Below are 27,488 nucleotides of genomic sequence, written 5' to 3'. Positions count from 1 at the left end.
GACATGTTGACGGTCTAGATGAGGAGATTATTGAGGCCAATTCAGCAACATCAATTGGAGAAAAACAGTCCAAATACACATCAGGTGTAACAGCTGTTTCTATGGTTCCTAGGTTTGAGGTTGGACCAGACCCTGTTGAGGGCAGGAGGTGATGAATTTTGTCTCTAACAGTTAGATTTGTATCATTAACAAAGCTCATGAAGTCGTTACTGCTGAGCTCTAAGGGAACACAAGGATCAACAGAGGTCTGGCTCCTTGTCAGCCTGGCTATTGTGCTCAAAAGAAATCTAGGGTTGCTTTTATTTTCTTCGATTAATGAGGAGTAGTAGGCAGCTCTGGCATTACAGAGGGCCTTTCTGTAGGTTTGAAGACTATCTTGCCAGATTAAACAGGAGTCTTCCACTTTGGTGGCCCGCCATGTCCTTTCTAGCTTTCGTGAATGTTGCTTAAGCTCACGTGTCTGGGACTTATACCAGGGAGCTTGTCTCTTTTCTTTAATTCTCTTCTTTTTTAGAGGGGCCATACAGTCTACTGTCATTCGCAGTGAACCTGCGGCACTATCGACCACATAATCACTTTGGAAGGGGCTAAGAGTAGCGTAGCGCTCATCTATAGCACACTGGCTGAAATACTGAAGGAATCACCTCCTTACATTTGGCAACGGCACTGTCAGATAAGGATCTAGTGACGACCTCTCTGTCATATAGACCATAGTCCAGTAGCAAGAAATCAAATGTTATCAGGTCATGGTCTGATTAAATAGAGTTATATGGGAAGACTGTTCACTGTTCAAGTTCAACACCATAAGCCAAAACAAGGTCAACAGTGTGGTACAGTCAGTGGGTTCATTTACACTCTGGGAGAAGTCAATGGAGTCCAAAAGTGAGACAAAAGCAGTGCTGAGACCATCGTTATCATCGTCCACATGAATATTAAAGTCACCTACTAGAATCGCTTTGTCCACACTAAGGACTAAGTCTGATAAAAACTCTGAAAACTCAGTGAAGAATTCAGAGTACGGACCAGGAGGGCGGTACGCTGTGACGACCAACACTGGTTTGACAGTTTTCCAGGTTGGGTGTGAAAAACTAAGAACAAGGCTTTCAAAGGACTTACAACTAAGTTTGGGTCTAGGTTGGAGGATTAAACTAGAGTTAAAGATTGCTGCAACTCCACCTCTACATCCAGTTTACGTCCGTCTATGTTGGGTGGGTGACTGACTGTTCTAACGGAGGAGCAGAGAAGTGTGTAAGACTGCAGCTCTGCCTCCTGGTCTCCACTCTGGGTTGTCAGGTTTGAGGATTTAGAAACTTCGCCATATTTCCAGATAAGAGCGCAGCTCCGTCCAAAGTGGGATGGATGCCGTCTCTTCTAATGACACCAGGTTTTCCCCAGAAACACTTCCAATTGTCTATGAAGCCCACATTGTTAGCTGGGCACCGCCTCAACGTCTGCTCTACTTACCGACGATGGAGACGGAATCCGTCCCGCAGGCGACAGCTTTCAATCATTCGCGACACCTGAAATATTGAACCCACAACCAGATGAAGACCAGGACTTTTCACAACAGCAGGTTTTCAATCAGCTGACTTTTAAAATGTCACAGAACCAAAGCTAACGAACTAACTGAGGAGTTAGAGTGATGACACTGTGCATGTTACCACCTCCCCTGGTAAAACACTTAAGCTGGGACAGTGATGTCGTTGGATCAACATGGACTAATGGCTAAAAGGCTGAGGTCAAGAGATTAAATCCAGACTGTTGATGGTTCCTTGTCAGGACTGAACAGTGAGAACAACAAACAGGTTGAAAAGAACAAGTACAAACTCCAGCCTGAGGAAGAGCTCAGCAAGATCAACAGCTGATGAGGAGGAGGCTTTAACTGGTTTTCAGGGTTCATTTAGAAATTAACCCTGAAAAACTTAAACGCCTAAATAAAGTCATTGATCTTAATCAGGTCATGGGATCGCAAACTAGCTCCAGCAATAACTGACTATATATATCAAGTCAGTATTAGTAGAAATAAACGATGAACAAGATGCTAAAATAGCTCCCTGAGGGCCTCATCTTGTTCTGCACGTCATCAGTTTCACACGGAGCTCTCCTCATCCGCTCTCATGGGAATGTGCTCGAGGTGTCGGGGTACTATGGACGTCCAACCGGGGCTGCTGCTGCCGCCGCCGCCAATAGTCATCCCAGTGGTCGACTGGTGATGCCAACAAGGTGAACGAGCTGGTGAGGAAGGCCAGCTCAGTGGTTGGACTGGAGCTGGACAGCCTGGAGACAGTGGCAGAGAGAGAGGAAGCCAATGAAGAGAAGCCAGTACAGGAGAAAGATGCTCTCTTCTCTTAGTTCTCATCAGAACAGCAACAGCGTTCTGGACCAGCTGGAGAGTCTTTAAGGACTTATTGGGGCAGCCTGATGATAACGACTTACAACAGTCCAACGTAGAAGTGACAAATGACTGGACTCATTTTTCTGCATCATCTATTTTTTTAGCAATATTACATAGATGGAAAAAGGCAGTTCTTTGTCAGCCTAGCTATTGTGCTGAACAGAAATCTAGGGTTGCTTTTATTTTCTTCTATTAATGAGGAGTAGTAGGCGGCTCTGGCATTACAGAGGGCCTTTCTGTAGGTTTGAAGACTGGAGTCTTCCAATTTGATGGCACGCCATGTCCTTTCACGTTTCCATGAATATTACTTAAGCTCACATGTCTGGGACTTATACCAGGGAGCTTGTCTCTTTTCTTTAATTTGCTTCTTTTTTTAGACGGGCCATACAGTCTACTGTCATTCGCAGTGAACCTGCAGCACTATCGACCACATAATCACTTTGGGAGGGGCTAAGAGTAGCGTAGCGCTCATCCATAACACAGGGACACACCGACTGAAATACTGAAGGAATCACCTCCTTACATTTGGAAACAGCACTATCAGATAAGGATCTACTGACGACCTCTCTGTCCTATAGACCATAGTCCAGTAGATCAGCAGTTATCAGGGAATGGTCCCATAGAATAGAGTTATGTGGAAACACTGTTCAAGTTCAACACTACAAGCCAGAACAAGGTCAACAGTGTGCTTCAAACAGTCAGTGGGTTCATTTACACTCTGGGAGAAGCCAACTGGGTCCAATAGTGAGACAAAAGCAGTGCTGACACCATCGTTATCATCGTCCACATGAATATTAAAGTCACCTACTAGAATCACTTTGTGGCTCATCCCACCCAGGACCAAGACGGAGCGCTTCAGACGGTCATTTGTGCCCACTGCCATCAGACTGTTTCACAGCACTGGAGAACTCAGTCTGCCATCAAGCTGATCCAACAAACAACACTCACTGATCCCCCACCTCTTGCACTGGACTGACTGAATATGCACATAACATTCTACCTATCAACCAGACTATTAGATTTTTAGCACTATTAGCAGGGCAAGATAAGCAGTAAAATAAGCAATAGTAGATAAATACCAATTGCAATGACAATAAAGAAATATTTACACTATAACATGAAATGAGTGGAAAAAATATTGTCATATAGTATATTATTATTATTATTATTATTATTACTACTATAGCAGTAGTTATGGTTGATGGTAGTACTGTACTTGCACATATTTATCCATCCCATATTCTACTATTCTACCACACAGCAACACATCATGGCTTCACATTGGCACTTTTCTCACACCTGCTGCTAATTATATATGACATCACTGTCATAAATTTACACTTTCTATGCACTTTTTAATTTATGTACTTTAATGTTTTTTAATTTATGTACTTTAATGTTGTACATTGCGCTGTTGCAACACTTGAATTTCCCCCATGGGGCTCAATAAAGGATTATTATTATTATTATTAAAATGTAGCATGTCCACATGTTTAGCTAGCATTAACTAATTAGCTAGCGTTAGCTAATTAGCTAACCACCATATGTTTGTTAGTGTTTGTGTTCGGCCATTCAGCCTCAGACTGACCTCATTAACCAAAGCCACCTCCGCGTCTTCATGATGTTTTCCTCCGGTAGTTTTCCAGTTTTCCTCTGGTCCTCCTAACATCTTTTGGAAGCAGAAAAACGAGCTGCAAAAACACGCGCCAACAATCCGCTCAGGTTCCGACGTCATCTGCTGCTGCGGTGAGTGAGTGTCCTGACGTCATTTCCTCGACCAGAGAAACGTCGCGCCGTTGTGACACAAGCAGCCCGGAAAGTTTAGCAATAACTCTGTAGATCTAGTAACTACGGGTGTTAATCGTTCACAAAAATAAATTGTAAATAATAAATTGTTATTATTTTCAGGTAGAAAACACATGCAGACACGGTGAGAACATATTAAGTCCCTACAGACTGAAACCTAATGGCTCCTGTCTGTTGGGACTAAATACATAAAGCCTGTGTGTGTGTGTGTGTCACACTTCTAATACAGACAACATATATGTCTGTATGTGAAGCGTGTGTATGTGTTGTGTTGTGGTGTGTGTTTGTGTTTGTGTGTGGATCTCCTGGTCCTGGACCTCCTGGTTGACTGTTACTGCTGGTCCTGGTTCACCTTCTGCTGCTGGTTGTACTTGCAGCGGTGTTTTGACGTGATGAACTTTTTGAAGCGCCTTAACCTGGAGGGCTTCTCCTGGACCGTCCAGATGACCTCCACACAGAAGGTCATTTCCATCAGCTTGCACATTTTCTCCACCCTCTCCTCCTGAGCCCGATAAGCCTCTTCCTGAGCCTTAAGTCTGGAGGCCATCTCGAGGTCGGAGCTGGTCTTCTGTTCCAGCTGCCTCCTCGGGTCCTCCAGCTGTAGGCCTCCTGCTGGCTGGAGGTCAGCTGGAGTTCCGAACTGGTCTTTTCCTCAGCAGTCACGCTGGAGGCCTCTTTCTTTTGGAGCCTCGGCGACTAGTGAACTTGAACTGAAGCCTGGCTTCCTCGAGCTGCTTTCTGAGGAAGTCAATCCTCTTTCAGCACAGACCTGATCCATCATCCGTCGTCTTTGTCGCTGTTATTTGGCTGGATCGGGGGCTCGGCTGTGGGGATTTGTGGAGGGGAGACTCAAAGTCTTGATTTGCTCTGTAGTGTTGAGGTGGCTGCTCCCTCAGGAGGTTTGGAGGTTGCTGCCCCTCCAAGTGGCTTTCGTGCAGCCTATCTGCAGGCACTGGAGCGGTGGAGATCTCGTGCAGGAGATCCACATCCGTACTCTCCGCCACCTCCTCCTCAGGTTCTTGAATGAACAGCTCGCTGCTCAGTTAGATTTGCTCTGCCACCCACCCACCCAAAACAAACGGAGACCAACTGCATGTTTCATTAACTTCATTTTCAAATCTCAATTTAATATTTGTCTTTAGTCACAGAAACCACAAGCACAAGGCTTTTTGGTCCATATAATGTTTCATATCTTTGGGCTTATTTAGCTCATAGAAAACTTTAATATTTCAATCAAATATTCTCAATCGTATATTTAAATACACAGGTTGTAGTATCTTATACAGCTACATTGCTGTGTGTTCCCCACACATTCTTGGTTTCGAGCATTGAGGTCACATTGGCTAGTAGTGGTTTCCTTTGGGACTCGTTACTTTAATACTTTAATGGTCTTTGGCAGCTTTAAAACTTGTTTCCATTGTTAAAATACTTTTTGGGCACAGTCGTCCGATATTCTTGGATGTTAGCTTGTTGGTACACACACACATAGAGAACTTTTGGCACAGACAGTATCAAACATATTACAGTGTTTGGTCCTAGTGGGTATAAAATACTCAGGGAATCATCTGGGAACTGGATTTTGAAATGCTTTAAAAACATTTGGCACCATTAAAGTCCCAGCTAGTACACTCGAGGACAGTAAAGAGTCTGAAGTGCTAGAGAGTGGGAGGCGATCGTCACAGACAGGTGCTGTACAGCGTCACTTTGTGGCTGATCTCCTCCAGGACCCGGCGAGCGGTTTCCTCCAACTCGGCCAGCTGTTCAGCTTTGTCCTCCAGGACGCGCTGGTTCGACTCGTACAACCTCTCCAACTCTAAAACACACAGGATTAGAGTGTGTGTTTTAGACATATTATATTAATATTGTCTGTGTGGTGTTTAATGGCAGTTTTGTAAAGCACTTTTGTCTACTTTTGTGTTTTCAAACTATATTAGATTAATCTGCAACAATTTAGCAATTGCTGCATTTACATTATTTTATTAGACTTAGACTATTTATTTAGACTATTTGCTGGAGCCCAACAATAGTTTCCTCTCTGGTGTTTATGACTTAAGAACAGGTGAAAAAGTAAAGGTTTGGCCAGGATCATTACTTTACTTTTACAAGGAGAGAAAATTATTCAGATCAGACCAGATTGTTTTTCTCAGGTGCCCTTAAAGGCTTCCGTACATTCTAGATAACAGAAACGCCCTTTCCACAGTACAGATATGGTATATCTGCAACGAGCCACGTATCGGCTCTACAGCAGCCAGTTAAACACCGGTAGAGCACATAAAAGCATATTGACCCAGTTATAGACACTAGCAGGACAGCTAGAACAGCTTGGAAAGGAAAAAGAAAAGTCTGTACATTCGGAACTTTCTAGGCTGCTTGTAGATCAGAGCAGTGTACAGACTTCTTAGATTATATATATATATGTATGTATTTCATTTTATTTTTTTGGATCATTCCATCTTTTCACTTGAAGGTGGTGTATAAACGGGAGTTATTAATACTGTCGACCATCAGAGGGCAGCATAAAGTGTCAAATGCATCGAGAGAATTGACAGTGTTTGCGGTCACCTCTGAGTCGGAGCAGCTTGCTGCTGCTCTGGGCGAGCAGCTCTTTGGCCTCCTGCTGCAGCTCATCCGCTCTCCTCCTCGCCTGCAGCACCGTCTCCCCTTTTTCCTTCACCCGGTCCTCCGCCTCCTCGTATTTGTCCTTCACCTCCGTGTCAAACTCCTTCACGCAGACAAAGACGTGTCACTGGGATGGCAGCAATACGTGTCTGTCTATGTGTTTTCATTACCCCCAAAATTCAAAAGGAAGCTGTTTGAAAATGTGAAGATGACTGGACACAGCTGGAGAGGATGTTACTACTCAACAGCTGATCGCTTTCACATACTTTGGAACTGTCCCGCAATCTAAGCCTATTGGCTACAGACAGTGACAGAAATAAAATCAATACTGAGTGTTGAGATTGATTATAGTTATTATATATCTTATACTGGCTTGATTATTATCCTGACACAATATTCGTACAAACAGTTTGCCCTCTGTATGATGTACGATCAACAAAGCCAAAAGTGCCATGATATTCAGTAATTTGACCATTTCGTAATGTTTACAGTTATCAGCTGGTCTTAGTCTCACTGTAATTCACTTCCTAACATGATCAGGACAGCAACATACAGATGGTACTCTCTACCCGAGCGACCCCGTGGTCTCTCTCTCACTCGTGGACCCCTGAGGCCCAGGCCAGACTGATCAGGGAGAGGAATGAGGGAAGTCTGGATGAACATTCTTCCATTTCTGTTCTAAGTTTAAATGTGGTTAAAGAAACTGTCCAAAGTGCCCACAGATCAATTAATGCTAATTAATGTGTTCTTTTGTCTAATGGTGTAACCCACATGTTCATGAATATCCAAGGATGACCAACTAACCAATTACAACTGTTGAGGATGCTGCTTCAAATCCTGTGATAACACTGTAATTCACCAATGAGTGAGAAGACTCAGGAAGTCCATATAATTAATAATCTGTGTCTAATAAATTAGAAACTAACCAACAGTATATTCAATCCAGGTCTGTTTAATCTGTGTCATGTGATAATTAGAGTAACGGAAGTTAATGCAAACTTGAGAATGTTAAAGATTAGGTCATTGTGTGTCATGTCATTTAGGAAGTTATTTGGTAAAGACTTAATGAATATATGTATTGGAAGTGAAATATCTTGATTCTGGATACCATGCAATGTTAGGAATGAAAATGGATTTGGAACATAGTGAGTATGAAACAGAAATCTAATTTAGTACGTCTAAACTTTTAAGTGATGACACAGATGTTCCTCTGTCAGAGGAGAACACGCCCCTAAGATGCTCAGGATAAAACCTCTGTCTTCCCTCCGGTCATTGCTTAGCCCTTCTTTTCTGCTTTGCCGTCTTTATTTTTATTTTTCCCTTTTAAGTTTTACTTTGTTACTTCTAATCTTTGTGCCTGCTACCTTCAAGTTAAACTTTTGTAGACCGTTCTTCTGAAGTTATAGCTGATCACTATGACTGAAAGTATAACGGAGTTTTCTTAAAGTCCTCTTAAATACGGCCTGAAACACCAGCCAGAACCAAGTACTTTTGATAGCAACTCTCGTTTTCGATAACTCTGAACTGTTACGTGTGACCAGCGACAACTTTTTTTTAGTGATCTTTAAATGAGTTTTGAAGCTGAGGCCGACATCAGAGCCAGAACCAGCACATCCTGATCCACCAGGACCTTCAAGTTCCTGAACCACGGTGCAGAGTGAACTGAGCCGACATCGCCAAGGCCCTCCGGCCTCCTGTCTCAGCCTCCAGAGAGAGCTCCTCTCTCTCCTCCCCCCCTGGAAACCTGCCAGGGACGCTGACAGCTGACCCTGCCTGTGTGACTGCGGACCACCGCTGGATACATCGCTGCTGGACCAAGGGCCCACGTGAAGTATAACAGCTGGTGCTAGTTCACAGGTTGGTGTCAGTGTAGCTGTGAGATCTATCTAAATCTGCAGGGAGAGTAGTCAGTGGATCCTCTGTGGTTCTAACTACAACGTTCTTAAAGTCAGACGGGTTTCCCTCGTCCTCCGGTAAAATCCATATTCAGTTTCATTTCACTATCACCAATCCAAAGGTTTATCAGCAGTTGGACATACATTTAAGGCCAGATTCTTCTGATATTCCCTAGTCCCTTGCAGTGAGAGGAAAGTTTAGGCTTCCAGTTCCAAGCCCAGACCCAGCTTGTGGCCTCCTGCATTGATGTTCTTGCCATCGACAAGGCCAGACAGGGTGAGTTTCACACCTGGTCTAAGTGTCTGGGTGTACCCGACACCAACAAGGCTATTGTTGTTCACTTTAGCACTGACGGCGGCATCCTTGTCCAGCTGGTACTTAGCTGCAATACCGAAGCATGTGCTGTTGCTGCCAGCAGTCCAGGCCAGTCCAGGTTGTGTCTTGATTGTTGTCTGTCTAGTGTCATGTCTGTCTCATCCGCCTTTATAGTCATTAGTGTTCTATGTTGATATTTAGCATTTATTAATAAAAAGGTGTACTAACCGCCACTTTGCTGCCTGGATATTTCTTCATAACAAGGTCTAAGAGGATCAATGCCACTGAGAACTTACACATTTAGAAATGAGACTGTTTAATGGTTAATTCTTAAGGTCAAAGACATGAAGCCATCTGTGCTAATAAAATAATAAGTTGAATTTCCCGTCCAATGACGGGTGGTGCCCCTATTGATACGAGAGCTTTTAATTAATTAATTAAATGGTAGTCAACCTGCTACATTATTTTGGTGCCCCAGTGAGAGGCCTATATCTCCTACATTATTATGGTGCCCGCGTTGTGAAGCACCTATATATACTGCTACAATGATGAGCACGACTCGCTTACACGCCAAAATGAACCCGATCCAAACTAAAGCGGATCATCACAGACCCTCTCAACGAACCTTCGACCTCAGGTATTTTCTGTTCAGTTGTTTCGAAGGCACCGGTAAACCCCGGTATTTATTCAAATAGCTCAGGTTATGGCCTTCACTGTTTTTGTTTTTTAGAATATGAACAGGTTTGCAGTCCGGCTGTCTTCAAAATTATATTTTGGAATATCAGGCTCAGTGTTTTATGGTATGTGTTATGTAAAATTATAGATTTCAGCGTATTTGTTCTCATGGTTATGACGATAGTTAAACATTTCCCATCTGTGTGTGTGTGTGTGAGAGACAGACCTGCTGTGCCTCCTCTGCATCCAGTCTGGCCTGGTCAGTGATCCAGTCGGCCCTCTCCGCCAGCCGGTTGACCTCCAGGTTGTTCTGCCTCAGCAGGCCGACCTCCCTCTCCAGCTGGAGCAGACGGCCTGTGGTGTTACTGAGCTTCAGCTCCGACATGGCCGTCTCTGACTCCACCTGACACACACGCACATATTCAAATGTAAGACACACCTGGACCACTTATCGATACGTTCAGTCAGCCTGAAAGAGGAGAAAATGCTAGAGAATTGACAAAAATAGAGAGAATACGTACAGTATATAAGTGTCTTTTCATGCCTCCAAACCAAAAAAAAAGAGCTTCCCGTTAAAGACGTGAGACGTTGTTCATCGTCAGGAAGATTGTTGCTGATACAGTGAAGCAGGAACAGCAATAGGTAATTTTTTTGCTCTGCAGTTCATTTGTGGTTCAAGGATTCGTTACTGGTACTATTTGATGCTGTTTGCTGGGATTTGGACGGATGGTTTTCACCGTTCCACTCTGGGCTGGCGTGAGGTTGTGATGGACGCGCTAAATTTCTCAATTCTGCATCGTGGCGGTGTGTCAGCCTCTGGTGGACTGTGTGTGGACTGTGCAGACCTCCATAGTCCACAGCTGAGCCACTTGTGCCACAGTATGTTAGAATATTGTAATACGTCTTTCACTGATGTTGAGTTAGAATGCGCTGCATGTTACCACAAGTGCCACAAGAGGGCACTGTGACAATGGTGAATATGGTGCTATTCAACTGTTATTTTTTATCATACTATTAATATCATTATTATTATTAGTAGTAGTAATAGTAACAGCATTAGTATTATTATTATATTATTATTATGGGGATTCACATCTTAAATTCACATTTTATTCAGCTTCCTATAGAGCACACCTGCCTCACCTACCTGTAACGTTCAATTTTTCAAATTTTCTACATATTTCTAGAAAATCAGCACAAAAAATGCAAATGAATGCACCTTTCCATTCACCAGAATTTCCCCCCAGGGATCAATAAAGTATTTCTATCTATCTATCTATCTATCGCTACTGTTGTGTGCACTAATTGTGCTGTCAGGGGCCATTGCAGAGGAAGAGGGCCCAACTCTGACAAGTGATTAAATTCATTTCACATCCCTGGAAATCGAGTGTCTTGATGTTTTTTGATTGTTATTCCAACCAAATAATTTGAAGACATCAGTTTGGGTTCAGGTAAATTGTACTGGACATCATAATTTTTGACACACTCGTCTCTCAGCCCTTAACACCGAATCATCCACCAGTCACCACTGATATCCACCACAGTGGGGGCTGAAGCGGGTCTGATGTTTCATGAAACGGCAAAATCGCAGAGGTCAGAGGTCAAACTCACAGAGATCAGCAGGTCCAGGGTGCCCTTAGTGTTGTTCTGGGCCAGTTGGATGGCATCCATGGCGATATTCTGAGCACGCTCAGTCTCATCCAGGGCGGCCTTCACGACATCTGCTGTCCCCTTCATGTTAGTTGCCTGCTCACTGGTGGACAGACAGAGTAAATGTTGATTTGTTGGTGAGTTTGAGGAATATTTTCTTTGATTTACAGGCACATACACACTTTGAAGAGGTCAGTTCGGTTCCTAACTAACCTTTTAAAAAACACCACAAGTGTTACCGTAAGTCACTCAACTACAAACAAATGAACTGGTCAAGGGATCGGTAGACCAACAACTCCCATGTTCTGCGAGGTAAAATCATTGTTTTTGTCAATGGAGTCTGGTGGCTTTGAACAAAGCTATTTAACGGTTGTTTCTGGTTAAATCAAAAGGATCTTACAGGTCTGTCTCTGTAGGGATCCTTACCGTAATGTTGTCACACACTTTGAATAACCTGTCAGTGGCAAACACAAGCGCTATCACTGAACGTACTCTGACTGGCGCAGTTGCTCCAAAGGATTATATTACAGCTAATGTAGCTAGTTCACGGCTGCCAGCTGAGGTGATCTACTGGTCCAGTTCCAAAACATTTTGTACCTACCGGTCATTTTAAAAAAGTTATCCTTTAATGTTTTTTGTTCAGAGGACCACTTACAAAATTGCATTAGCATCCACTGTCTTGATGTGGAGGCAGAAATCTCAGAGGAAAGACCACACAAAGCCTTAGTGCATTCAGTAAAACCAAAAACAAATGTGTGTGGGTGAACTGAGCCTTTTAAAATGAAGAGGTTACTTTTTTTGAACATTAAGAATGAATTTTGTGTGGTAAAGACATGTTGTTTGGATGATCCAAATGTTACCTGGCAGCCTTGGCCTGTCTCAGCAGCGCCTCTGCAGTCTGGATGTCCTCGGCACTCTGACTGAGGATCGACTCCACGCTGGTCAGAGTATCGACCTTCTCCCTGATCTCCTTAGTCAGCTCCTGCAGCTTCTCCGTCGAGGTCGGCATCTCCAGAGCCAACACCTCGTTGGCCACCGCCTCGATCACTGAAGCATCTGCCTTGTCATCTGGATTATTGGAAAACATAGCTGATCCGTTTGACTCCTTTTATAAATACTGTATATTCCTGTATATTCCATTTTCCCCGTGTTTTACATATTGATCGTGTCATATCATAAAAGTCAAAAGTTGTCCAGCGTTGGTAGAGTTGCCTGCAGTCATTTACATCTCTATTTAAAAGCGTGTTTACCAATAATATCTGAACATCTTATACTGTATGTGCATGATTTTTGCCATGAAACTAGAATTGACTTAATGTAGGACTCACTGGTGAGCAGGTCTCGAATCTCTTTGATGAGGTCGCGTAGCTGCTTGTTGTTCTGCTCCACTCTCTCTTTGCTGCGATTGGATTTGATCAGCACCTCCATAGCGTTCACCTTGGCCTCTTTGGCGCGGTTGTTGGCCTCCCACACCTGAAACAATATCCACAAATTGCTCGCATCCGCGTTGAGACATTCTAGCTCATGAAGACGAAACGGCCACGTTCACTCACCATATTGGACAGTTTGTCCACCTCCTGCATCGCTGCTAGGATCTCCTGGTCCAGGTCTTTGGCTGATTTGAGAGCAGTTTGGGAGGTTGTGACCAAGCCTTGACATCCCTCTCCGCCGCACTCAGGTGCTCCATCCGCGCCGACACAACCCAAACCGCCGCAGGGGGAACCAGAGCAGCTGTCACCTTCACCTGCACCGCCACATGTCTGCAGAGAGAGGATAAACATGAAGACATCATCATCAACATACAATGAAAATTTAACTTGACTGAGGAAAATAGACTGTTGCTTTTTTATAGTAGACAAGTAACAAGACAATACAGACAATATAAGCTGTGTTGTGGTTTTTAGGACAATCTAGTCAGTGTTCCTCACCTGCTGGCTAAGTGCTGACAGGTCAAATGTATCCAGCTCAGTGGTCAGTTTGTCCAACTTCTGCGAGTTTCGTTTGTGCTTGCGGTCAAATTCTTTCTGAGCACCGCTCAATTTGTCCTCTGTGGCTTTCCGGACTGTGGCTGACTGCTCCACTGTGTTTCCAGGATTACTGGTTGAGATGTTGGCGCTGAGCTCCGCCATCACGGACTTCATATGTGCAGATGCAATGGTGTCCATGGCACCTGAAGACATGCACACATGTCCAATCAAAGGGTTTACATGTTTCTGGGGTATTTCAAGGCGATTTTCGGCACAATTTCAGCATGAATCAGCTCTTTCACAAGGTGAACGATAAGAAGCTGAAAACTGCTGCTTGGAGGTTATATAGGACAATAGTACAAACACATTACCCTGCTAAGGCTGTACAACCCTTTGCAATTTTAAGAATAGAAATGTTTTAAACCACATCTTGATCATGATCTGCATCAACATTTTGGAAAACACAGATAAGATGCATTTTTCCTTCGGAGAAAATAGCAAAAATGTTCCAAATATGCCCAAATCTTGCAATGTGAAAACAAATTAAAGACATTTAGTTACTGCAGCAAAACTAATCAGTTGTCCCTTGGCCCATGTCATAACCTTCCACCAAATTTAATGACATTTTAATTATAAGTTTGTGATGACAAATAGAACCAAACTCTCAGGAACAGTTTTAAGAGGATGAATGTGAAGTAATATGCTGATGACATGATGGCAGTCCAGTTTCTCACCCTGGATGTTGGCGTTCTTGGCGTCATACACCTGCTGTCTCAGCTCCCGGACCCTAAGCTCCAGCTGGTTGGCCTCATCGGTCAGCGTGTCCAAGTTTGCATCGGTGGAATTGGCATCACTGTGGAGAAGGTTCAAGGTCTCCTCCGTCGTGTTCACCTTTCCATTTAGGTAGGACATCAAACCGCTGAAGAAACAACAGTACAGTAATGAGTTCACACTAAAAGGTGCCTGCTACATCTCTTTGGAGATCAGGTTGTTTATGTACATACGTAATCTGATGCATCAGGTCCTGTATCTGCTCCAGCTTCACTGCTGCAGGGTTGTTCTCCACTATTTCTCTGACAGCCTTGGCGTTTCTCTCCAGGCTACTGACTAATTCTTTATATGGCGCCGTCACCCCGCTGCTCTTGAGCTCTGCTACTTGGGCATCCAGGCGCTGAGTTTGATTCGTCAGCTCGCCAACCACAGTGTCCCACACGGCCAAGCATCGGTGGCAAGGTTCACAGGCAGGAAACTCCCCCTGGTAACCCCTGGCACACTTGTCACACCGTGGGCCGGACACGCCCTCCACACAGGTGCACTGGCCTGTAGCGGGATGGCACTGCTCGCTGGAGATTCCCCGAGGATCACAATCACAAGCTAGAAACACACGGAGAGGAAAAGAAGTGAGATTCATCTATGTATTTCTTCATCTTTCTTGGTTTTTCTCAGAAAAACGTGTATTTCTACCGTTCTTTGTTCGCTTTCCATTTCATATTGCTTGGAATGTCGATGAAATAGCCAGGACCAGTTTTTACCCAGTTTTCCATTTAAGGTGACAGTTGAGTCAGATGACATACATCTATGTAAGAAATCACTGATAGTATTTATTTGTGTACAAAGTATTTGTCCTCGTCCTGTACATTTACCGTATTCACTACGACTTGAGGGTTACAGTAAAAATAGAACTTAATGATACAGTTTTCTGTCTAAAGCCTGTATAAGGCCTAACACTGATATGAGATGTGTGATCAGTTTTCATGTTTCATGTCTCCCCCTGGGAAATGAGCCATTTGAAAACAAAGTTTATCCAGTCTCCAGCACCTCCTGTTGAGAAACCTTTATGGTCACACTGACCCCCCGAGTTTTGAGACGCTCCACAGCACTGCCCTCCCTCCCCGGACAAGAAGAAGAGGAAGAGGAGGAGGAGGAGGAGGTTTAGTGTAAGTCAGAAAGAAGGAATGCAGGGTTCCACCATCGGTGTTGCTGCATTTATTTGTGTTATTTATGGAGCAGAGGTTGGGGGTTGGAGTTTTCCTAATGCCGTGAAATATTAGCCCTTCGGGTCAGAATATACAAGGTGATGAAAGGCCGTTTATGGCGACATGTCACACGACACACACACTAATAACAGTCGCCAGGTTCGGTCTCCTTAAATCACACCATGCACACAAAGACACAGACAAGACAAACGTTTTAACCACTGACATCCAAATGTGGACTTAAGCACAACTTCTCAGCTGTGGCGGCATCTTTGAGAGGCTTTATTGCATAGCTACGCATGACTCCCACACATTTCTCAGTAAGTTGGCCATGAATTTACACATTAGCGTATCACCTGTGCAGACAGACAGCGAGGTCCAGCTGGTTTAACAGCCTAAGAGACCTCTAAGGGGAATAATTCAGGATTCTTGGGTCCTCTGGGTGTTGGTGCATGACGAAACTGGGATGCCTGGGAGTTCTGGGTAACATCTGGTTCTCATGAGCTGGGAACGAGAGGTCATTCCCAGAACGCCTCCCTCCCCTCTTTCTCTTTCTCTACTCTTTTTTTCTCTGAGGGTGAGCCTGCTACTGTGAGTCGCACATTTCTGCAGATGGGTTCTCCAGCAGTTTGTTCAGCAGACAATATAACATTTTCAGATTGGACACCTATACTGAGGACGAGCTTGATGACTCACAGCTGACTCATGTAATCGCTGTCAAACAAAGCCAACTCATTCCAAAACCACAGGTATGCTTCCTCATACATAATGAGTTGCACACAAAGACAAATACACACACGAGTGAGCAGAAAAACATGGAAAACAATATAAAGCTCAGGCCCCTAAATACGGTGAACCTCAAATACTAAAAAAAGAAGATCTAATGAGTTTAAAAGCCAAAACAACAATGATTTGAGAGATGTTAAACCCACTCAATAAAGCTGTGGGAAACTACAGAGTTGGGTGATAATCCTCTGCGGGTTTGTCATCACGAGTGACACCTTTAAAATGAAATATCATTTGACCCATTATTTATTTAAAATAGTGATTAAAGCAGCTTTCATATATCTTTACTAAGTTTATCATAACTTGTCACAGGTGGAAGGAGTGCTAACATGCCGTGCTTAAGCTAAAGTAGCAATACCACAGTGTACAAATACAAGTACGAGTCATTCAATCATTAAAACTACAAAACATAAAAGTATACTTAAAGTATGACGAGTAAAAGTACTAATTATGTAGAATGGCCCATTTCAGGATAACACATGTTCAGTTGTGCAGTTGGTCTTTATCTCTGTCTTTTCTGATAAAAACCAGTCTGTGGTGTCAGTGGTTGGAATTTTCTTTATGCATTTGACATGTATTTTTATTTTATGTCCATGTAAAATGAATAGCATAGATACTGAGTAATGGAAGCATGACTTATGATCCTACCTGGTCTGTTGACAAATGTTTTTTTTTGTTTGTTCGTACGTTGGTGATAAGGTGACGATGGCCTACCGTGACATTTGACCTCTGGATCCCCCCAGAAGAGCTCTCTACACTCCCGACACGTCCTGCCACCAAAACCAGGTTTGCACATGCACCGTCCTGTGACCTACAGGAACAGCCAAAACACAAGGAATATCAGCTCAACAAAATATTGTCAGTCAAGAAGTGTAAAAAGACTCAAGACTCCTGCTTTTCTGTGTTTTCTCTCACATGCACACACAATGGACCTTTGTAGTGACACAACTTGATCCTCTTAGAGAAACATGAATTCAGTTATTCCACAGTGTATTCTGAGACTTCCTTCCCCTGATGGAGAGCAGCCAGTAAACACAGAAACCCAAATGTTTGTGTGTGAGCGTGAGTCAATGTGTGTGTGTGTGTGTGTGCACGCATACTATTCTCTTCGTTATATGCATGTGTCTGTGTATGCACATGCAGATTTGTGTGCTCGCGATTCCCAAACAGCTGGAGTTCATATATCAAATTCATTATATAAACACAGGCCTCAGTGATTAGATGGGTTGGCCACAGTGAATTACTACCGCCCCGCAGCTTTGCTCTCAATGACGATTGTTTGGAAAATGTCCTGCCCAGTTCCCACATTGTGAAAAGAAAACTCTGGCAGCAACAGTTCATTGAGAGATGAGATTTTGTGGTGCGGCACAAGGACTCAGCTCAGCTATACCTCCATAATGAGGGAGAGGGAACCGGAGCAGCTGCTGGTGCCGGAAACGATGCAGACACCTCTGGGTTTTTCATCACAGTGTCTGACTCACCTCATCGCAGGAGGATCCCAGGGAGTGGACGGGGTCGCAGTCGCAGCGGTGGCAGCCCGTCCCGCTGGCGATGTTCCACGTATCGGCAGCGCAGCGGTCGCAGTTCTGACCGACCACGTTGGGCTGGCAGGGACACTGACCGCTGCGCTGGTCACACTGACACTCATCAGGAGATGAACAGGCCTGAGGCACTGTGCCCATGGGGTAACACATACACTCTGCACAGGAGGGAAGATATTAATCAGCGCTTCGGGTTAAATATGCCGATAGTAGCGTTCATTATATTTAAAGGAGCACAGCAGAATTTTGTGATTGACATTATGGCCCAACTTTTTGAGGCTGTTAAAGGCATGGAAAAGTAAGCACGTAGTGTAGTGTTTTGGTTTTTTTTTTACCTCAATGAGACATTAGGATCAGGTCCCATTCTAGTGTGCATAACACACTTTAGAGAAATAGCTTTCTATTTGCTAATACTTATTAAAATATAGTCTTATCTAACGAATACAGCTGTAACTAGTCTTCACAGTGTGTTACATTAAAGGGAGATGGTGCTTAAGAAATATAGCGTGATATGTATAATATGCAAATGAGAGAAAAACCTATTGAAAATTAAACAAGTTAAAGAATACTCATCAAATCATTTATTTATTTGTTATCATTATTCATTGGCTACTGTAACCACCTGCCAGAGGGCATTTCTATCTGTAAAAAGCTCAGTCTGAGACAGAACCACATCCATGTGCACACAGCTCCACATGCAGTAAGCTGGTGGCCACCGCTGTACTCACTCCTGCAGCTCTGCGTGGCAGCGTTGCCGTAGTAACCCAGTTTGCAGTGCTGACACCTGTAGCCCTCGGTGTGGTACAGGCATTTGAGGCAGGCGCCTGTCCGGGTGTCACAGGACCCCGGGTCGTGCATGTCAATGTTGTTGTTACACTGGCAGGGCATGCAGCGCCCACCGGGCACCAGAGGGTTCCCAAAGTAACCCGGGGCGCACTCATCACACCTGGCACCTGGACGAGGACAGGAAACAGGAAGTACGCGGATGTTTTGAACTGCAGTCGGAGAGCACTTTTTAACTTCAGCAGGATAATTAGAGGGAGACTGAAGTGTTGTTTGGGTTTGTTACGTGAAGTGAAGACATGATGGCATTAAATGCAACACGTGATCCTTTGAGCACTTCAAAAAGCTGCTTCCACAACACAGATCTGTTGTTGGGTTTGTGTTTACATACCTTTGTAGCCAGGGCTGCACACACACACCAGCTGGTTGGTATTGCCCAGGAGGTAACAGCTGTCAGAGAACTGCCGTCCACTGCGCGGCCCATCGGGGCACATGCAGGGGCGACAGTGGCCGCCTGAACCCAACTCTGGGTCACCATGGTAACCGTTCAGACACCTCGAAGTAAAGGAAAAAGCTAAATTAGAGAGACTCCCTGATCCTGTGACTCTGATCCCTTCGCTTTAGCTTTCTGAGCCTGCCTGGAGGGAAAAGTCAAAAGTCGCTGATTTCCCAAAGGCACCCTGGTACTGATGCCACAGTCAGACTGTGTTCACATGAGTCTACTGTGTGTCTACAGCGCTGGAACAAACACTAGAGTGAATATTCTGGTGTTTGTGGAGCCGTTGGCACTGGGTTCACTTTAAATCAAAAAGGTTCATAACAGATCTGTGAGACTTCACCTGGACTTGAATCCTGTGAAACTTCCTAAAGATGTAACTGAACTTCAGACTTGAACACAAAAACATTCAAACCTCAAGTTTTGACAATGATAATATAGCATCAGACAGGCCTTAAATGTCCAAACCCTGCTTTGAATGAAGGATCTCCACTGAAATTGGAGTTGGAATGTTTATGAAGACTTGCTACTTGTTTCTTTCTCTGGTACATGAGCAGCAAAATGGTTTAAAGTCATCCTCTAGTGACAATGAAAGAGGTTAGCACAGTTATATCTGAACTGGAAAGCATTTCTTCAATCAAAGAAGAGCACAGAACAGCACTTCTTAAATCTATGGTTTGTTAATGTGATTGGTTAAAGGTAGCCTGTAGACCATGATAGATGTTTCAGCCATCCTCTGTGAATGTGCCCACCCCTTAACAAACTGTTTCCACAGATGGCTCTGTGGAACCGACCATGTGGCGTGTGAGGTGATGAGATCGGTTCCCCAGCTGTACCTCTCACAGTGGTGTCCGGTGGTGAAGTCTCTGCAGCCCTGACACTCCCCCGTCTGAGGGTGGCAGTACTCGCTGTGGCCGTTACACTGGCACGGTCTGCAGTGAGGGAAGCCCCAGAAGCCCGGCAGGCAGTGGGAACACTGGCGCCCAGAGGCCCCTGGCACACACTCACACTGGCCCGTGGCCTCGTGGCAGAAGGGTCTGACCGAGCCCAGAGGGTCACACTCGCAAGCTGAGGATGAAGGTTTGACCATTACTCTTGTTGTTACTGGGTTAAAGTAGCATCAAACCATACGGCTGTATGACAAACACTTACGTCTGCAGCCGGCGGGGCTGAACAGGAACGTAGCCGGGGCACAGTGGTCACAGTTCCTGCCCACGACGTTGGCTCGACACCGGCACTGACCTCCACTGGGCTCACACACAGCGCTGAGTGAACCCTGAGGGTCACACTGGCATGCTGGGAGATAAGACAAGGTCGAGAAAAGTGGAGATTTAGGAGAATGTAGTGAGAAATATTCCTTGTACAGTCATTAGCATTGTAATGATTTTCTCTGCCTTCAGGGAAATCAATAAATATGAATTTATTAATTGGATGAACAGTTAATTACCAGCCACTATCTTATTTTTTATTGTTTTTGTGCTGCTTTTCTGGATTGTGAGTTATCGTGAACAAACAATCGGTAGGTTTTGGATTTTCGGCTGGATGATAAAAGACACCACATTTATGAAATGGGGACGGGCAGTTTTTATTATTTTCTGATATTTTTAGTCCTTTTTATTGACAGTTGATTAATCACTAGTTAAAATAAAGTTAAAAAAGTTGTATTGTAGGCCTAGATAGTAGACAGAAAAACAAATGTACAACAGTAACGGTCAAAATTAAAGATACTAGATTGGAAAAAAAACAGAAAAGTGGAATTTGACACTTTTCAATTATTTTTTTCCAAAAACAAATATTGATAGTCAGAAAAAATGTGTGCCAGCGTTCAAACACACTTTACCCACATACACACACACATAAAACTAGGTACCCATGGCTCCGTTGTGTAGCAGGGCAGAGACGCTGAAGATGTAGTCATTACAGATGTCGGTCATGGGGCTTTTGACGACGCTCTGGCTGCTCTCCAGACATCGGTAGCGCTGGAACGTATCCCACGCTCCCTCACCATCGCTCCCATGGAACATGTCCAGCTCCCTGACCCGAGGTATGAGCACCAACTATAAAGAGGATGAGGAGGACGAGGAGGGGTCAGGAGACAGCGGAAACCACAATGTAAACACCGGTTTGAGGGGGTGAAGCCGGAGGAGAGCGGTGGGAGGTGAAGGCAGCACAACGTACGGAGTCGATGAGCGTGTACGGGCTCTGGACCTCACTGACTGATGAGTAGAGAGGCAGGCTGAGGCGGATCGTGTAGTTCAGTCCTTTCTCGAAACACACCGGCCTTATCAGCAGCACGTGTCTGAAACACAATGGAGAGTCAGCGTGTGCAGTGACTGTGTTGCCGCAGAGACACGGTGAAGTAAACTGATGTTTAACCTGGATCCAGGTGGAAGAGAGATGGACTGCTCGTCTCCACTCTGGATGGAGTTGCTGCAGTGAGCCGAGTAGTTTGGAGGGTTGAAGACGGGCCGCTGCACTCGGACGTTCACCTTCTCCCACTGCTCTGGCAGCTGCAGTGGAGATATACAGACACATATATGTTATTCATATTCTTAAAACTTCAATACAATTAAAGGAGAACTCTGGTATTTTTTAAAACTGTTCGTTATTTTTACATATTTTGGGTTTTGAAATGACTAGTGGGCACAAACAGTTTTGGAATGGGTCTTGCAGATAGCTGCTGCTGGGTTGCACCGTAATCCTTCAGGGCAACTGTGTCTCATCAAAGCAGGTCCACTAAAAGTGCTTCTTTTTGCCACTGACAGGCTCAGATTGTTAATCTCAGTGTCTTTTAAAGAAAGGATCCCTACAGAGACAGACCTGAAAGATTGATTTTTTGCTCCTCCAACAACAGGCGATATATTGCTCTTTTCAAAGCCACCAGACTCCATTGACTAAACCAGTAATTTTATCATGCAGAAGACTGCACTTTGTGCAACCTTGGTATTTCAAAGGTTAATGCAGAACAAGGCAGTGGTGGACAAGTAACACCCGTCTTCTGCAGGGTAAAATGACTGTTTTTGTCAATGGAGTCTGGTGGGTTTGAAGAGAGTGATGTATCAGCTGTTTCTGGATCTTCCAGGTCTGTCTCTGTATGGATCCTTTCCATAATGTTGTCACACACATAACAATCTGAGTGTCAGTGGCAAATAAATATTTATTTCATTTCATCACAATCCATATATTTATATCTATATTTATATTTATATTTATATTTATATTTGCTATTTTTTGTCTTTTCTATTGCTTTGTTTCTTTCACTGTCCCTGTTTATATTGTTGCTGCTGTAACAAGAAAATTTCCCCCTATGGGGGATAAAATAAAGAAGTCTAAGTCTAAGTCTAAGTCTAAGTCTAAGTCTAAGTCTAAGTCTAAAGATAAGCACTTTTAGCGGACATTCTTTGACTGGCGAGGTTGCCCAAAACGATTACATTACAGCCATTTGTGTAGCCTGTTCGTGGCTGCCGGCTGATGTGATCTACTGGACCAATTCCAAAACTTAAAATGACTTTTGTATTTAAAAACACAGAAGTTATCCATTAGAAACAACTACACTTACATACCATAAGTGGCCCAAATTATGTTTATGTCTGTGTGTGTGTGTGTTACCTGCGGCTCGTAGCGAATAAGGATGTCATAGTCCATGGAATCCGGGATGTTGTTGATGGCGAACTCTAAGTAGGCTCCTTCAGGTACATTAACAAAGCCCATGCCAGTCCACGTAGGACTGCGATCCAGGGGATAAGGCCTTGGGACGACTGTCACACCCTGAGAGAGCGTCAGAGAGAAAGAGATCGGCACGGCTGTGGTTTACATGTCTGGGTATGAGCGCCATTAGATAGACGGGACTCTACAACAAGATCACTCACAGGTCCGTGCTCGGCCTCCTCTGCCTCATACGTGTAGTGATCCAGAGCAATGAAGTAGAAGCCAGACTCAACCTGATCGCAGCGTCGTCCAAACATGTGCTCCCTGCACACACACTGTCCTGTGTAGGCGTCACAGCTGTGGAGAGAGGGATGGAGACATTACATGTATCTCAGGATGATTGTGTACTTATAATATTTGGTTTAGATATATTTATTTTTGTTGCTAGATTTTGTCTTCACTGCAAACATAAAATTCCCTGAAATGGATGATGACTTTCCTAGACTAAAAAGTTGAATTTCCGTTATCTATAAATGTAAAATGTCATGCAAAAACTTTTGACAGCCAGAGGATAGCTCAGGCATTGGAGCGAGAGCTGAGAAGGCGAAATGGGAACAAAATTAAACATAAGAACAAACAAAGAAGAAAATACAACAAATATTAGTTTGGTGAATAAACAATCTTTTACCTTTATAAATAAGATGCACAAATCACCTGATTTTCCGTGAGATGCCCAAATAATTTATCAAATACCCCAATTTTCCCTGTCTGGAACTGATTTTTCTCAATTGCTTGACTTGGCCCTGGTTACATTAGTTTTTCTAACAAATGTTAATGAGCCTGTCAGCAGTAGGGTCTGAGATTCAGAGTGATACCTCTTAGAGTTAAAAGGCAGTGAAAGATGTGTATACTGTTTAATTTTTATGTTTAATTCATTTTATTGTTCAAATATTTATATCAATCAATCAATCTTTATTTATAGAGCGCCTATTCATAACAGCGTTATCTCAAGATGCTTTACATGAGGAGCAGGTCTAGACCAAACTCTTTAATAAGAGAGAGACCCAACGATTCAGGAATTCAACATTAAGGATTCAAGAATCCCCACATGAGCAGCATCAGATATTATATTTATATATTATATTATATATAATATAGTATAATATTTAAATATTTTATTGCTTTATTTCCAGAGACAACTTACTTATTGTTGACAGCCCCACCCTGGTCGCAGTCACATGGTCTGCAGCCGTCCATGTCATTGGACAGACCCCAGTGCTGCGGCTACAAGGGCAAAAAATGGAGAACTCATAAATACTGCATACACACACACACACACACACACACACACACACATACATACACTGCACACACAGTGTAGGTAAAAGTATCCCAAGTAAGGCTGACTGTTGTGTTTGAATCCGCACCAGACACTGATCGCAGTTATGTCCGTCAACAAGGCGTTTGCAGAAGCAACTTCCTGTGTGCGACTCACAGGAGTTTCCTCCCGGCAGAGTTCCCACTGGGTTACAGGTACAAGCTGCCAAAACACACAACAAAACAATGAAGCGACTGCGTCAGGATGTCTGACTGTAGCACATTTACACTGAGTATGTTGGTGAAAAAAACACTTTTAGTTACCATCTCTGGTATTACAGGCGACAAAAAGTGCCTTGAAGTCACAATTAAACCACATCCCTTCATTTGCTACATTGAAATTCCACTAATTCACCCTTTAATAATGATGTAATTTAGGTATTTCTAGTAGAACTTTAAAGGAAGTTATTAATGCAGTGTAATATATTGGTTGCAATGTGTGTTGAATTGTTAATGAGTTCTCTTCATAGTTTAAGTAGTTTTTAAGGGCTAAAACCCAAAGCAGAAGCCAAAGGATGATGTCTTGTATCCTGTAAGTTGTACATAAATTACTAATTAACTGCATTCCAAATGAAGGTAATTTAAGGGGTTTGGTTTTGACTCTTCAAATGAATGAAGAAATTAAGAGAACTCTGGCTATCATACTAAACACAAATCTTAAATTTGGAATGTTTTCAGAGGTGAATTGAAGAGGAACTTGTATTTCAAGGGAATTCTTGTTTTACGTTAACAATATCCAACCTTCATGCTATGATTAGTTTTCCTTGTTTTTAGCTAAAATGAAGATGGCAGAGCATGACGAGAAAAAACTGACAAAACTATTTAGAGACTTGTCAGAGTAAGTGGTACGTACGCAGGCAGCCGTGAGGCCCCTGGCCCAGTCCGTAGTGTCCCTGTCTGCAGTTGTCGCAGCGCTCGCCCTCCACGTTGGCTTTGCACCGACACTGGCCTGAGATCAGCCCGCCTGCCACGTCGGTCCGTGAGTCACACAGTCCACCCTGCAGAGACCCGGCCGGGTCACAGTTACACGCTGTGGAGACATCATTCCCACATCTTATGGTCAGAACATATTTCCAAAGACGTCTCGCATCGTGAGCTCCCTGTTAGAACAGCACGATGACGCATCTTTGACAACAGAGGGAGGAGTGATAATAAAACCACCTGTGCCTCCTACATTAACTGGTTGTCTGGAAATATCTAACAAGTTGAATATTAATGAATTTATATTTTCACAGTAGACCAAAGAGTGACTCAATGAATAATGTAAAAGTGTGAATTTGTCTGCAGGACCATTTGAGTTAGGCATGAACCATCTGTACAGACGTACTCAGATCATTTACGCCATTGGACCTTATTTTGGAAAAAATATGTATGGTAGTCAATGGACAGAGAAAAATAACTTCTATAATCCCATTTGAGTCGTGCCGAGTTCTGTAAGAGCGAGCAGGCAGAACCTTCTCTACGAGGTTTCAGTGAGTGTTAAATGTGACTCGATGTCATTACTCGACTTTACGTTACGACAAACCGCAACCTTCTTAGCCTGCAAATTTATCCTTTAAATTGACAAACATCATGTGTGGAACTCACAGATTAATTATAGGATTTGTCTCTCCCCTTTGACTGCCATACATACTTTTTCCAAAATAAAGTCCCCATGGTGGGCCAGCAGAGGGGGAGGGACTTGGCCTCTCTGTTTCCACACATATCCAGTACTCAGTGGGTAATTACGGTCATGATGTAACAACGGCTACTTTCAGCTTTTCACTTCAAAGGCTTCAACACACTGGGTGAGTGCAGCTCCAGATGGGGCTTGTCTAAGGAGGAAACCTCGGAGGAACAATGGAGAGGAAATGTCAGAGGTCATGCAGAGGTGACTCACGCTCGCAGACGCTGGGGTCCCTCAGGTCCCGGTTAGGGTGCTGGTAGTAGAAGGGCGCACACTGCTCGCACTGTCGGCCCATCGTGTTGTGCTGACAGTCGTCGCACACGCCTCCGCTCATGTTGCCGGTCGTCACGTACACGGCGAGGTCGAAGTGACACGATGTGGAGTGCTGGTTACACTCACACTCTGAGAGAGACGGGACGGGGAGGGGAGATTTATTGGTGTGGTCTTTCCTTTGAAAACGTACATTCACTTTATTATTACGTACGGTGTACTTTGTCATACTTGTATGTATTTCTTATTTCGGTGTAACTAAATATCATCTTCAATTAAAAAAAAAAAAGATATCTTGTTTTTCCTGATTGCCCAAACCAAAGATATTTAATTGAATATTACTGTACACAGTATTAAAAAGCTGCACTATTGCACAGAATTATTGTAAAGGTGAATCTTACTCTTGCAGGCATGAGTGTTTCGCCCCTCTGCAGGTCTCCAGGGCAAGTCATGATAAAAGTCTTGGCAGTGCTCACAGTTTAGTCCGACTGTGTTGTGATTGCACACACAGCGGCCGTGGACCTACACACACACACACACAGAGGAGAGAATGAAAACCAGTTGCAGTAACAGGCACACATGCTGAGATCTAACAGTCAGTCCTATTGGGTTACAATAACTAACAGAGAAAACATTGAGGCAGTCTTGGGGATGGAAGTCCATTATTGACATGGGGAACAGCGTTTGAGACTAAATGCTCTCTACTCAAATGTCTACTTTAAGTCCATTTGATGTGTTTGAAATCTCCAGAAAAGCTAGCGGCCCTTTAGTTGAGACTATTTTGTTTGAAGTCATCATTTCAATAGGAAGGATTTAGCCTATCAGGGAAACTTGTTTCAGCTAATAAAAAGTTTGTGAGTGACCGTGGATACAGCAGCCGAGTAAAAGGTCCATTTAGCAGATAGAATCTACTGGTGAAGATCATGTGATGTGATCGATAACGCTGTTTAAAGGTCAAGACATAAGTCAAGATCGTTTTTGTGTAACCAGAATCGGCCGTCGTATCGCTGTCTTCAAAGCCACCAGAGGACAATGGCAAAAGCAGTCACTTTACCTGCAGAACACAGAAGTGTGTATGTTTTAAAGGTTTAGTTCAGACCAGAAGTAAACCTTTAAAGCACCAAAGTCACACAATAACACCTAACCGATCGAGGCAGCGGCAGATCAGCATCTCCCTTGTTATGTGGGTTAAAATTACAGTTTTTGTCAATGGAGTCTGGTGACTTGGAAGAAAGAGCTGTAACAGCTGTTTGCAGATAAACAAACAGGATTTTACAGATCTATCTTTTGCAAATCTTTTCCATAATACTTTGAGTAGTGCTGTTGCCCTCAAGGATTGTAGACTGTGACCATGTGCTGTGGACGTACCATGCCCTCCGCTCCAGTCGGCTCTCCATCGATGGGAGCGCACTCGGAGGCGTGGCCGTAGCAGAAGCAGTTGCCGCGGACGACCATGTCGTAGAGGGAGTAGTAGTACTTTTCCGTCACCTCGTCGCGGGAGTCGAGCAGGTTGTCGCCCAGCGTGTGGAGCTTGATGAACTTCACCCGGAGGTTAGTGATCTTCAGCATGTCTGCACACGCACACACACACACACACACACACACACACACACACACACATA

General features: G+C 43.8%; 1 protein-coding gene across 1 annotated transcript in view; it reads right to left on the bottom strand.

Moving 5' to 3' along the window:
- Window positions 1–5,297: 5,297 nt before the first annotated feature.
- Window positions 5,298–27,488, bottom strand: part of LOC139221568 (laminin subunit beta-1-like) — a 30,935-nt gene continuing 8,744 nt past the window's right edge. Inside the window, exons 7-33 of the mRNA XM_070853478.1 lie at window positions 27,235–27,437; window positions 26,268–26,388; window positions 25,810–25,998; window positions 24,784–24,960; window positions 23,981–24,093; window positions 23,758–23,837; window positions 22,775–22,910; window positions 22,515–22,673; window positions 21,282–21,415; window positions 21,084–21,204; window positions 20,776–20,962; window positions 20,058–20,201; window positions 19,742–19,973; window positions 18,801–18,964; window positions 18,355–18,579; window positions 17,567–17,784; window positions 16,800–16,896; window positions 14,328–14,697; window positions 14,058–14,242; window positions 13,285–13,526; window positions 12,910–13,116; window positions 12,685–12,829; window positions 12,217–12,424; window positions 11,318–11,459; window positions 9,933–10,109; window positions 6,764–6,923; window positions 5,298–6,014 (exon numbers count right to left, since the gene is read on the bottom strand). Of these exons, the coding sequence (XP_070709579.1) occupies window positions 5,878–6,014; window positions 6,764–6,923; window positions 9,933–10,109; window positions 11,318–11,459; window positions 12,217–12,424; window positions 12,685–12,829; window positions 12,910–13,116; window positions 13,285–13,526; window positions 14,058–14,242; window positions 14,328–14,697; window positions 16,800–16,896; window positions 17,567–17,784; window positions 18,355–18,579; window positions 18,801–18,964; window positions 19,742–19,973; window positions 20,058–20,201; window positions 20,776–20,962; window positions 21,084–21,204; window positions 21,282–21,415; window positions 22,515–22,673; window positions 22,775–22,910; window positions 23,758–23,837; window positions 23,981–24,093; window positions 24,784–24,960; window positions 25,810–25,998; window positions 26,268–26,388; window positions 27,235–27,437 (4,673 nt within the window). The 3' untranslated portion in view covers window positions 5,298–5,877. The remainder of the gene's footprint in view (window positions 6,015–6,763; window positions 6,924–9,932; window positions 10,110–11,317; window positions 11,460–12,216; window positions 12,425–12,684; window positions 12,830–12,909; window positions 13,117–13,284; window positions 13,527–14,057; window positions 14,243–14,327; window positions 14,698–16,799; window positions 16,897–17,566; window positions 17,785–18,354; window positions 18,580–18,800; window positions 18,965–19,741; window positions 19,974–20,057; window positions 20,202–20,775; window positions 20,963–21,083; window positions 21,205–21,281; window positions 21,416–22,514; window positions 22,674–22,774; window positions 22,911–23,757; window positions 23,838–23,980; window positions 24,094–24,783; window positions 24,961–25,809; window positions 25,999–26,267; window positions 26,389–27,234; window positions 27,438–27,488) is intronic.

This window comes from Pempheris klunzingeri, chromosome 22, assembly GCF_042242105.1.
Source record: "Pempheris klunzingeri isolate RE-2024b chromosome 22, fPemKlu1.hap1, whole genome shotgun sequence".
In the NCBI taxonomy this organism is placed as follows: domain Eukaryota; kingdom Metazoa; phylum Chordata; class Actinopteri; order Acropomatiformes; family Pempheridae; genus Pempheris; species Pempheris klunzingeri.
This window is presented reverse-complemented; position numbering and strand designations above follow the sequence as displayed.